Source organism: Copadichromis virginalis, linkage group LG8 (genome assembly GCF_057382275.1).
Source record: "Copadichromis virginalis isolate Kocher_CV1m ecotype Utaka linkage group LG8, C_Virginalis_male_GT1.1, whole genome shotgun sequence".
NCBI classification, from domain to species: Eukaryota; Metazoa; Chordata; class Actinopteri; order Cichliformes; family Cichlidae; genus Copadichromis; species Copadichromis virginalis.
Window position 1 is genome coordinate 12740272 of NC_140625.1, and position 13233 is coordinate 12753504.

The following is a 13233-nucleotide window of genomic DNA, read 5'->3' on the forward strand; positions in this document are numbered from 1 at the left end:
CAATCTTTAATAAAAAAAAGTCACTTTATGTGTCAAATGTGTGTTCATCTGAAAACTTGCACAGTTATGTATACACCGATGTATACTACTCAGCTCTCATGCATTTGGCAAATCCTTTAAAGCATGACTGATCTAGAACTGGCGTTTTACCGCTCGGTTAGCCAGCTCATTAAGTCACATTAGTACTCTGGAGATGAGATACAAGTACTGACTGAAAGAATAATCACTAACCAATCTCTTCCTCTCAATATCTCACTCACTCACTCACACACGCACGCAAGCATGCGCAATCTTCACAGCGAGACCGAGACACTTACCCGAGTCAGAGCTGGATGTGGCCACGGGCATTTTAGAAACTGGTTCTTCTGAGTATCCTCCACAAGACTTGTTAGGTCAACTGCAATAAAAAAAGAGAGTGCAAAACGAGAAGGTAGATGCATTAAAAAACGAAAACCTTTATCTATCCCACTGCTGGGTTAGAATTAGGAATGAAATAAGCGACGGAGGGTAAAGTTGTGTTGTTAGGTTGAAGCTCAACACTGAGTGATCGGGAGAAGACTTAGTGTACAAATCCCTTTCTGGCACAAGCGCAGTCAATGGACTAAACATTCACACTAACAAGCTCCCACACAGGGTAATTGGTATTTAACTTTATTAAGACCTAAAAACAGAACAGCTAGTTGCCCTGGTAACGTCTAAACAATTTTAGCCATTGTATCTGTTGGGAATACCATTAGCAACAGTTGGAAAGACTTTGTAAGTGGGTTCAGCAAGGCCAGTTATCACTAGCTTAGTGAGGATCTCTGCTGACTCTAATTGATCCATTTATCGTCATGAAAACGTAACAAGCGTCACAGGCAGAAGACTGCAGGATTAACGATCTATTGTTCTGGGATCTAAAATTGGCTCCTCAAGTCATGGAGAATTTGTGAAAATACAAACAGTGAAAAGTAAATAAATGACATGGCGAATGAGGGGGAACATAAACTCAGCAGAACAATGAATGGGAATCGTGTCTATAGAGAAACTGAAAATGTAAGCGGAGGAGAAAAGGCAGGAGGAAACTAAAACGTATGCAAGGGAGTTAAAGAGAGAGGGAACAATGGTGAGGAAGAAGAGAGCGTTGCTGATAGGAGACAGGCAGCACTATTCAAGGATGCTAATTCCTGGTTGTCATGACAATAGCTATCCTTAGTGGAATAAATGCTGTAGTGGTCAAAAGCGAGCAATGTCACCGCAGGGTAAATGTCTGTGTCTGGCAACATAAAAATCCCATGTTAGCCTTATTGTCACATGGATGGGATGATGCTTATTTTCAAAAAAATGCTACATTATGAATGTTTTCTGTCAGGGTTACAAAAAAATTAAAAGAAATTCAAGCAGCAGCTTCCAGGAAGTTTTCAGCTCTCTGATAGGCTTCACCCAAACTAACTCAAATGACCAAACTGGACCTCTGAACTGGGTTTGGGGTTTGGTGCCTTTTGGATCTGTGTACATCACTGACTGCACTAACAGTCAGTCTGAGAAGTCTGCAGTCTCTATTTTATTTGTAATCAGTATCTGAATCTGTGAGATGCATCCATAAGGTCCTTGGAGCAATGCCATCTAAATCTAATCAGTTCTGGTACCAAAGACCCAAGACAGTGTGGCCATAATGCTGATGCTGAGGTAGTAATGTCACAGTGGCTACGTCTACCTTTTTGTGTGTGTGCATAAATAAATACCAGAATAATACCAGATCAGTCTACTAAAATCAGACCCATACTCAAAGAGGAGTTGCGATTCCTGTCAACTATGGATGGACGAACAGACGGATGTTGGATGCCTCGCTCATTTGTCCTTCAGCTGGATGAGCTAAAAACTTTTATCTTTTACCACTACTGAGCAAATGATATTTTTTAACTTCCCCTTAGGTTGAAATTTCCAATAACAAAGATACTCAGAGCAGTTTCTTGTAGCCCATCAGTTGTCAGTGAGCACAAACATAAAGATGTCTTTAAGCCCAGCGGTATCTAATCTTACTCATTTCATTCTCTGCACTGAGATCAAAATATTCCCAAATCATATTTGCTCAGATATCGTCTGCAGTTTTGTGCCTCAGCATTTTATCAACATATCCCAGGGCACAGATTGAAAATTCAGCTTATTAACTATTAATGTGACCCCACTGTGCTTTTTGGCCTACTTCGAAGGCATACGCTGCAATAAAAACCATGATCTACCAAAATATAGGGAGCTTGGGATTACTGTGTTACCACCACACCTACCTCTTCCATCTGAATAAGTGTCAGAGTGATTTGTTTGGATATACTAATGATACCAAACTGCTGAATATCATTATGCTTTTATTAGTTCGACTGGTTCCACTGGGCCGCGTGTTTTGATTCTGTCTGTGGTCTTTGGCCATATATACTTGCCTTATGTAATGAATCTACTTCTCTTTGTCCCCAGACATGCCATATCATATCACATCTGGAATAATAAAACCCAACTGAATGTAACTGGCCTTTAGAGAAAAGCTTTTGCAGTTTTTATTTTTTTGCGGTTAGTAATTGTTCCTGGGTGTATTTTAACTTAATTCTAACGTGTAATGATACCAGAAGTGTCCAAAACTGTATATTTGAAAGTAATTTACATAATAATGAACCACAGATGGAAAATATTCTCATTAGATTGCTTGACTGCACGGACAAAGGTCTTGTCTCATTCCTCTTTGTGGATTGAATATAACTGGAGGGCAGTATTTGATCTGAGGAGCAGTACACAAGGGCTGGATGAAAAAAAGGATCTTCAATAATCGTCACAGAGTACAAAAAATAATTTTTTCGTATGACATCAATTTTATCTGAATATACCAATTCATTTAGCAGTCTGCTCAATTACTTAGCAATTATGTTAAGTTTTGTGTTTTTTCATATTAAACCACAATTTTGTGGTTTAATATGAAAAGAAGACAATAAAAAGCCTTATTCTGAAATACTTTCAAATTAACCACTGAAAGACGTAGCTTGATAATCTATTTCAAATCTGACATTATTCCTCCCTTTTATAGTTTTTATATCGCTATATAACCCTTCTTCAAGTAGTATCACAAATTTAAACCTACAAATCAATCTCATCACAAAGTTATTACATTTTGTATTTAAAGTATTAAGCTATTTTTATTGACTCGGTGAGAAACAAATCTATTCTTTTGCTCACTAAAAGGACTGTTCTCTGGATTTGTGATTCATATGAATATTGTTGATGACAGTATTAAGGAAGAAGCTCCAATGAATCATATCTATTCTGTGATTGGATGATTTCATAGCTGCAGATTTAGCACACAGCTGAATCTCCCTCTAAAAACCTTAGTGCAGCGTTTGATACTGTTGACCATAATATCCTATTAGAGCGATTAGAACATGCTGTAGGTATTACAGGTACTGTGCTGCAGTGGTTTGTATCATATCTGTCTAATAGACTCCAATTTGTACATGTAAATGGAGAGTCCTCTTCACACACTAAGGTTAATTATGGAGTTACACAGGGTTCGGTGCTAGGACCAATTCTGTTTACACTATACATGCTTCCCCTAGGCAGTATCATTAGAAGGCATAGTGAGTATGCTATGTACCTTCCTTGGACCACTGCAGACCAGAAACACCCCACAAGAGCTGCAGTTTTGGAGATGGTCTGACCCAGACGCCTAGCCATCACAATTTGGCGCTTTTCAAACTCGTTAAATCCGTCACTGTTTTCCTGTTTCTAACACATCAACTTCGAGGACAAAATTTTCACTTTCTAACATACCGACCCGCTAAAAGGTTCCATGATGAAAAGTTAATCAGTGTTATTAACTGTTTGTGGTCAGAATCTTATGCTTAATCTGTGTTACCTTGTGTTACCTCTTTATCAGACCCTCTTTTGTCTTGCCATCACAAAAAAAGTTACAAACTTTAAGATCTGCCCTACTTAGACCTGCAAGTAGTGATACTAAAGAATCAAGAGGAAGGTGGATCCCCTCACTCATACCTCTTAAACCCTGAGGAACACAATTGAAAAGAATCATTTTGAAAAGTGAAAAAATATAAAAAATATATTAAGTCAGCACTAAACAAGTATAATGCCTGCCCGATAATTGTCCCAATAATAACTGATATAACTCAAATCCACAAATTCCCTTCACTATAACTGTAAACATTGTTTAACCTTAAATTAAAGGTTAAACAATGGAACCCCGACTTACGAATACCCCATTTAACGAAAAACTCAAGTTACGAAGGCACTTAACGGCAATATTTCTGCCCGAGTTACAACAAAATGCCTGTGTAACAAAATCCGCTGGCTCTGATTGGCTGAGCCCAGAATGCACACAATGCCCACAATGCCTTCCGAATCATGTGACAACCCCTTGGCTTTCGTATTTGCACTTCGCTGTTCCACTTGAACGACGTATTGTTGTTGCAGTTAGCAATTAGCCTATAGTCTATCGTTCACTCAAAAGGCGCGATGGGTGCTTCGACTTACGAAATCTTTGACTCTCGGGAACGAATTAATTTCGTAAGTCGGGGTTCCACTGTTCTAGCTTATTTCTCTTCTGAATAATTCATTCATTTCCACCTCATTAGAAGTTTTGAATTTTTTATTTTTACTTAGTTTTCTGCTGAGTTCTGCTGTCAGTTAGGTTTAAATACACCCCCTTTACAATGTCAAACACAGGTTAGAAATCTCAATATTTTCAGCTACTGGGGTCCCAATATTCACACAACCGAAAGTTAACATCACTACCAGAAGCTTTACACTGTCCTTTCTAATGGCATTTAACTGAAAAGCCTGTGTCCACCAATTAATTATTAAATTGAAATATGGTTGAGAGTCCCTCTCTGTTATCGACTAAAATGTGACATTTGGGGCTGAGATATTAATTAACCAGCCTGTGTATCCTGTTTCGTTTACTGGGATTTGTAATTGATCATTTTTTCCCCTGAATCTTTTATTTAGATGGTTAAATTTCCCTTTTTTTTCTCACTTGTTTTTTAATTTTTGTAATTTTTTTTATACTTTGCACTTCTGATGGGAACACCTACAGGCCTTGTTTCTAAAAGTGTAACAGTAAAACACATTCTTAGATGCTAAAGAACTCATGGCTTTTGCAAAACTCTGATCCGAGTGGATCAGGTCCTTAATACCACATACCAAGCCCCCCAAGCTTATCCGAGGCATCCCATGTTTGCACTGAGAAATGACGGCACTTGTTAAAAGTATGCAAAGACCACACAGCAGCTAAGAAGTCAAAGCCGACTGCAGCAGACCTTGGCCATGCAAGATACCAACACACCAGGAGGGTTGGAAGGACAGGATGCCGGGAAGAGAACCGAACCCTTTGAGCTTTTTGCTCTGCTATTCTGCCTTTTGTAATATTAATAGGGTAAATTAGTCGAGAGTCAATGATGGTGCGGTCATAACCAGCCAAGGCATTTTCTTGGTAATTGGTGCCATTTTCAGAGAGAATAGCCTGTTACATGTAACCAGTAATCAAGCTCTACAATCAAGGATAAAATAGGTATTTCTCAAAAATAACATTAAGGGTGAAGTTGTTCAAAATTAGCATTTCTCGCTAACTGCCTTTCTACTACAAGCTACAAGAGACCCTGCATGCAGCTTGTGGGTCAGTGTGTCTCCACTGTAATACTGTATCGCAGCATCTAAACTATCTCTGCTCTCTGAGTGGTTTTTCCCGCTGGGTCCGCATTAGTCAGCTCACACACACACGCTCATGCAGATCTCCATCTTGCTCACTGTATTGCAGGAAGAGAGCAGCTGTCATGACATCACATTTGCCGGCCTGCTATCATCTCTACATCAACTGTCAGTTCACCAAAACAAGAGGCCAGCAGCAGGTTTGGTTCTTGTGGTCGACGTACACAAAAAATTATATTCATTTTAATATAGCTTACTCAACATTTCCAGTGGAACAACATTATTCTGGAGATTGCTGCAACACAGAATAAAAAGGGCAAAGGTCAGTTAAAAATATCCCTAGAGTTGAAGGGAATTCTTAATTCTGCATTCAGGGAATTCTTTGTTGCGCAGACTGTAAGCCTACACTTGTGTGAACCCAATGCACTGTGATAAATTTATTATTAACTCCATTTCCTTTAAGGTAGTGCTTGCAGATATATGGCATACAACTGCAAAGAAAGCCTGTGTCCAATTTTCCTGAAATTGCACGCTCCAGGACACTTTGGCCTGGAGCAATGACACAAGCAGCGGCTCAGGTGTTTGTACGCCAAGTGTAAAACGCCTTGAGGTGTTCTCACAGTGAGGCTGCATTAAAGCCTGCACACATGCTCGCACATACAGATACACATGCGAGCACACAAGCACCAGCAACCAAACAAGTCTTAATCCACACATGCAGGCTGGCGTCACGCCTAAAAATAACCCTGTGCTCCCACAGGTTCAGCTCCTCTCATTACTTTACAAGGGAAAACTGTCGTATCCAAGACAACCGTGAGCAGCTCTTTTTCTGTTCCCCGGTGCTTTGCCATGGCAACAAGGGAAAATGCGTAAAATAATAATAAGTTGGAGCTAAAATTGGGTCTATTACAGTGTTTGAGCTACACTTCAACTCAGCTTTGCTCTTTGTCTGTGGAAATGATTTCAGATTAGCTTTATATTTCAAAAGTATTCACACAACAGCCTGGAAATACATTTTGACAGATCTCACCAGCCAAAATTAAGCTTGTAAAGGACACATGACACCAAAACAAACCACAAATAAATCTATGGGACAATTACATAACAGCCATTACTACAAAGAGCCAGCCAAACAAAGAAACATACTGTTTGAGTCAATCATGTTGTCGCACTCACACATGCATGCAGCTGGGCTTCACAACAGTCAGTTGTTTAGTGACAGAAGATATCTATGTTTCTTGTTGCTGTTGTAAAGATGCAGGTTAATGGATTCGAATGAGAAATGCACCGATCAACCGGCCAGGGACTGGATCGGTCAGTTTTCCCAGACAGGCGGGCAGCCAGTCGGCTTCCTATAATTACAATTAAAAGTCTGTTTCATGTCTACACAACACGTGCGCATGCAGCACACGGAAATCACGGCATGCATACTCGCACCCACACGCTAAAATGTCACTAGCATGATAGAGCCTCACCGTGACACAAACTTGACCAAAGTAAACTGTGGGGGGACCTGAAATACAGAAACCTAATGAGACAAGCTTTTGCACAACTGAACATGGTCATTTTAAAGACATGAACAAAGAAGTGGCTAAAGCTAGCCAAGAGCCTCGGTATGAGCAAAGGATCAAAATAATTATGAGTGAAAAAGAGAAAAGTATTGGTGACATGTTATCTAATGAAGTTATAAGCATACTGAAAAATAATGTATGTACCCGACAGCTGTTTTGTTATATAAATCAGTTGGACCTGCTTTTGTTTGATAGGGTAAAATATGTCAGGTAAAGGTGGGCGTACAGCAGCTTATATTTATTTAGTTATTGGTATCTTTTTTCATTAGCAGAGCGCTTTTTTCCAGTTGTTTAAGCAAGAGAAGTTCCTGTAACCTACAGCAGTTTAAGAAGATTGTTAAGTTTAATCATTTCTTTAATTTATTTTATTTTCTTTTGGGGGGGGGGGGGTTGCCTATCCGGTCAGTTATAGCTCTTACAAAGAAAAATGAAATTGGCAGAAATTGCTATTGGCAGGTCATGTGTACAAAATAAATAAATAAATAAATAAACATCAGAAGCTGGAATCAGCCAAGAAAACGACAGTTGTTACATCTCTAATTGAAACATTCTAGGAGGGGAGCAATGTAAAAAAAAAAAAAGTGTTAATTAGACCCAGTGCTACCTCTGCTTGCTTTGTATACAGAAAGACAACGGTAATTAAAAACTGGACATCATTGAAAATTGTCTTTTAAATGCAAAAAGCTAATAACATTGTGCTGGGGATAAAATATTATCAGCCATGTTTCACAAAACACAAATTATACTTGACCTTCTAACAGGAAGAATGACATTTATACTGAAAGAAAAAACAAATACATTTGTAAAAGTCTGGAGATATTTCTTTAAACTTTGTAAAATATGTAGTCAATCGGGACAATTGAATGTCATACCTTAGCAGCATTATATCTTTCGAATAGACATCTCAATTCAAGGATATGTAGTACCATGTGTCATAAAAGAGAAGGAGCTTTTGGTTATCTTTGGGGCTTTTTAGTTTAGATTTTACTATTGATCTGTTCAAAAAACAACTAAAAAGTAGACTGTAAAAAACTTTAGGTGGCTGTACTGTTATTTTTATTGTATATCTAATGTGAATTAGCATGAGATTAGTTAAGTAAACTGTTGGGATGAACCAGATGAGGAAAAAATAGGATATTTAAGCCTGCTTTTTGGACAAAGTCACCACACAACTTAAATATATTTAGCTGGATTTCGCTGGACAAAACAAAAGTTATGGGTCTTTTCTCATTTATTTATATAGGAGGCACAGTTTACCCCAAAATAACTCTCCAGAGGAATATTAAACTCAAGGTTATTGCTTCATATGAAGTCAAACTTGATTTAAAGTGGGCTAATAATAGTAACAGTAATAATAAACTCCAACAATGTTCCCTATCTTTTAGTGTAAATAAAAACAAGCACATTCTCGGAACATTAATGGGCCATTCATCTAAAAAACAGACGATGAAAAGCCCTGCTTGTCTTTAAAAAAACATAAGTGCAATTTCACTAATATGTGTATGTTTCTGTGTTTTCCACATAGAGTCAGTGTATTATATGTGCTTTATAATGTACAAATCACACTTTAAAGGCACAATGACATCACATATTTTGGAGCTAATAAAAATATCTGATATTTTGCAATCTTGAAATAACTTTAGCCTTCCATATATTTCCACTACTGTGTAATGCTAGCATTGGAATACCAGGAGCAGCAGTCTGTTTAATAAAAACCAAAATGTCAGTGACGTAGTAGCTCTTCTGACTCATGATCCATCAAAACTCACACATTATTTCAATGTTTGACGTACTGAAGAAAGCAGTTTTGTAATCATTGTTTGACTATGCTTCACAATAATGAGAGTTTCAATCCTATCCAGAACAAATTAATCGCATTCACCACCAAATACAAGTGTTTGAGCTGAGGAATCACTGTGTCACAGCACTGACCATATTACCCAACCACACCTTCCTAACGTGGGAGTCTAATGACTAATAAGATGATGATCAGCACCTTTTGACAGGATACAAGTGCTACAAGTGTGTAGCAAAGTGATATTTCAAGCTTTCCCATCATTTTGCATTTCATGATGTTCTTTCTTTATCAGTTTGTACATGTAAAAGTAATCAATATAACATTAATGACACAACCGGCCATGACCCTAGCTTATGACATTATTATGCTATAAATAAACCTAATGATGAGCACACGCCAACGCTCATTTTATGATCATTACAAACCAGACCAATAAGTACGCATAGAAAAATGGAAAACTCAAAGTCAACTTTATTGTCAATTCTGCACAGAACATACACAGGATCAAAATGTTGTTTCCCCCGGCCTACGACATGCAGCCAAGATAAAAATAATAAATAAAGTAAACTAAAGCAGGGAGCTGTAAGAATACGAGATATAGGTATGAAAATAATTATTAGTATGTAATCTGATTTCAACAAGATACATTCAAGCTTATAAACAACAATTAAGCTATATGCATTATTTAAATTATTTGTATAAAGTAGCAAGTATAAATGAATTACTTGCAAAGAAACAAATATGACCTGATATATGTTTAATTAAATTCTGGCCAGTGCTCTATCTTCACTTTCCACTACTGATATGCTATCACACGGTAGTGGCTTTATGTGCTGACTCCTTAAGATGTGATGAAATTGTAACATCTGCTGCTAAAAGCACTGCAATACAACTTCAAACAAGCATACTTTAAAACTTTTAAGTTCTCTCACCGACATAGATTCATTTTGATTATTCTTACAGAAAAAACATATTATAGCTTAGCAGGTCTCATGAAATCTTCTAGGAGAACATTGGTATGTTCATTCTTTCCTGAAAGAAATGGAAGAAGTGTCCTTAACATCACCTTCTGGTGATCATATTAACTTTCAACTTACAAATACTGATACATATCATGATAGTGTGTGGAGGTCTTTTGAAGGAAAAGTTAAACTGAAAACCAGTTTAAATCATTGTTGAGTGATTCAAAATAAAAGTGTTCTCTGCTCCCCACATGCATACTAATACACCCAGTGCACAACAGTTTGGCTGCATGAAGAAACAACATGGAAAAGAACACCAGATGTAGTTTTCCGTTGAAGAGATTGAGGTTGATAATGAAACTTTATCTTAACGGGGCTTTAAAAATCTAATTGTAGATGGTAAATGATTAACAATCAGCTAACAGCTTTCAGACCCCATGGCCATTTCTGCCACGAGACAGTTTGTGATTCTCAAATAGTTCAATTAAGTTCATTATCTCCTCTGTCTTTTGCTTTGTATTTGGCTTTATGCTGCTTTGCACAAAACCCCCCAAAAAACAACCAATTTTCTATTTTAAAGCAACATGACTACAATTGAGTGCAATCACTGCATATCATTTGAAAACCTGTGGTTTAAGTGTTACGAGTCTTCCTTTTCTCTCTGGTGACAGAGATTGTAATTAGACTTAAATGTCATGTATGTATCAGTGAAAGGGTAAAGGGCTTAGGCAAAGTGCTGTGAGCTACCCAGGGGGAGCTTTAACAATCAGCACCCTGGCTGGATTTCATTAAAGGATCACTTTTTCTTTTTGTCGTGATGGAATATAATTGTGGGCGTTTCATTGATCCCAAATGTTTTACACAAAATAACTTACATTAGTCTGACTAATATCAGCATTTATCAAGTATAACACAATACAGTATGGCATGCGTAAAAATATTAAAATTACAGCGCAATACAGATACTTTTAGTACAGCTCTGGAGTACGCTAACAACATCTGACGCCAGCTTTGTAATGTTTCGGTTTGTCTCTTCATTTCAGCAGCTTTCATTAAAAATGACTAGTTGCTTCATCAACAGTAGTGTGAAAACAGCTTTAGTAAACACAGCCAACGGGTACAGTCATGTGAAAAAGGAAGTACACTCTTTCCTAAGAGAAATCTAAATGCAGAAGCAGAGTGTGATAAAACTAAGTACACCCCATGATTCAAGAGCTTGTAGAACCACTTTTAGCAAAATAATGTGAAGTAATCATTCTCCGCATGACTTTATCAGTCTCTCACATCATTATGGAGGAATTTTGGCCCACTCTTCCCCAATGTGACGTTGTAGTGACATCTTTTATATGTCATTTTTGCACGTCTAATTTTGGTCCACTGAAGGGGACGTCTAGTGTTGTCGTTCGTACGATCTCCATGTGCGGGTTAAGTTATTTTTGCTTCTATAGACTATGTAGCCACATGTTTCCAGCGGGTGGAGGCCATGTTTTTTGTTCAGTAACAGTTATGTGTGAAGGAATGCAGAACAAAGTTCAAATGTTGAACGTCATATTGACGTCTAAGTTGGGTCATGGCTGGACGTCGAAATTGTAGACTTAGTTTGGACCGCCGTACCCAATATAGACATGATCTGGACATCTATCTGACCTCCAGTGCTTAGTTGGTTGGTCCTTGCAGTTTCTCTGAGCATTGCAGTATCTGACCTTCAGGTGAATTTGTTGGGATGGCTATGCCTAGGAAGATTGGCAATTATTCTGAATTTGCTCCATGTGTAGAATTATAAATTTCAAATTCTTTATCAAGAAGACAACCATTGCTTTCCTAACATACTGCCTGATATCTTTCTTCCTTGCATTTATGGTAAAACACACCTGAATGCTCTAGACCAGCCAAACTGCAAACACCTTTGCTTTTATAAAGATGATCAAACTTACTGATTATTACTTAATCAAAGGCAGCACCTGACTGGTATTTATGCCATTAATTCCTATGGAAGCAGGAAGGATGTATTCAGTTTTGCTAAATAAGTAATGATGTGTTTTATGTCATGTGTTGTTCACGAGGTTGTATTTGGACCTGCAAAAGAACAGATGACTTTTTATTATGTTCTGATAGAAAAACCCTTTCAAATTGAACATTGCACTACCATTCTGTCCTCCAAAAGAGAGGTCTAGTACAGGTAGCCTAGCAGACGACTAGTCCACCTTTTTTTTACCGAGATGTGAACATATTTATTTCTGTTGTTAAATTAGGCATTTACACGGGGGGTCCATAGGGATTCACTCTTACAGCCACCCTCAAGTGGTGATTCTAGTGACTGTAGGTTTTGGCACTTTCACTTTGGCTCCCTTTTAAAGCTTTGCAAGTTGCCGCCTGGTGCCGGAGGGGCTGAGGTGGCAGGTAGAGAGTAATGAGCAGGTCATTTCTTATGAATAGAGGTTGGGAAAAGATGCTGAGGCTATGTGAACCACGACTCATTAATCTCCCTGTGGAATCAAGCGGGGATGGGGCCTTTCTTTTAGCCTGCTACAATTGATTAGAATTCCTAGTTGATGCAGTAATTCACCACTGGGGCTGTGAAAGCAGTAAGCTGAACAGAGTCACAGTTGAGAATCATTGAAGGTGGTTTGACTAAGAGTATTCTGTATGTATCATAAAATAACTTTTTATTGTATTTGGTTGTGACTCACACGTAGCTCTTTGAATCCTCCTGAAAGTTTGAGTAATACAAAAGGATTAGAGTTTGTTTATGCACTAAATCGAGGCTATGGCATGCTGACATTTTTCTCCTGATCTAAATCAATGCCTAGAGCTACATTTATTCACATTTTTCTTGCGGGAGACATTCTCACTTTATATAAACAACAAAAAAATAAATAAAAGTTTAAAGCAAAGCTGCTAAATGATTAAAGAACTCCTTTGGAAATCTTTCTGTCGAAGTGGAGCCACAACTGCCAGTCTTCTAGTCAATCCCCAAAGCTGGGAAATTTATGGTAAACCTCACACTTCCAAAATAAAACTGATAAGAAGGCAGAAGTTTCTTTAATCCCAGTAAAAAAGCTCTTTAGTAGATTATGGATCCAAATGCAGGACTCAGGAAACAAAGACTCAAATCAAATTTAAAGCTGTCAGCTCAAAGTGAATACAGAAAGTCCAAATATTTGCAGAGCAGGGACCCCAAACACCAGAAATCTCAGGAAACATGAGGCAAGCTGACATA

At 38.0% G+C, this 13233-nt stretch overlaps 1 protein-coding gene across 2 annotated transcripts in view; it reads right to left on the reverse strand.

The window, feature by feature from the left end:
- mpp2b (MAGUK p55 scaffold protein 2b) overlaps positions 1 to 13233 on the reverse strand; it is a 46419-nt gene that overhangs the window by 31912 nt on the left and 1274 nt on the right. For both annotated transcript variants that reach the window (XM_085465858.1, XM_085465859.1), the window contains exon 2: positions 318 to 397. In XM_085465858.1, coding sequence (XP_085321984.1) covers positions 318 to 348 — 31 coding nt within the window. In that variant the 5' untranslated portion in view covers positions 349 to 397. The remainder of the gene's footprint in view (positions 1 to 317; positions 398 to 13233) is intronic.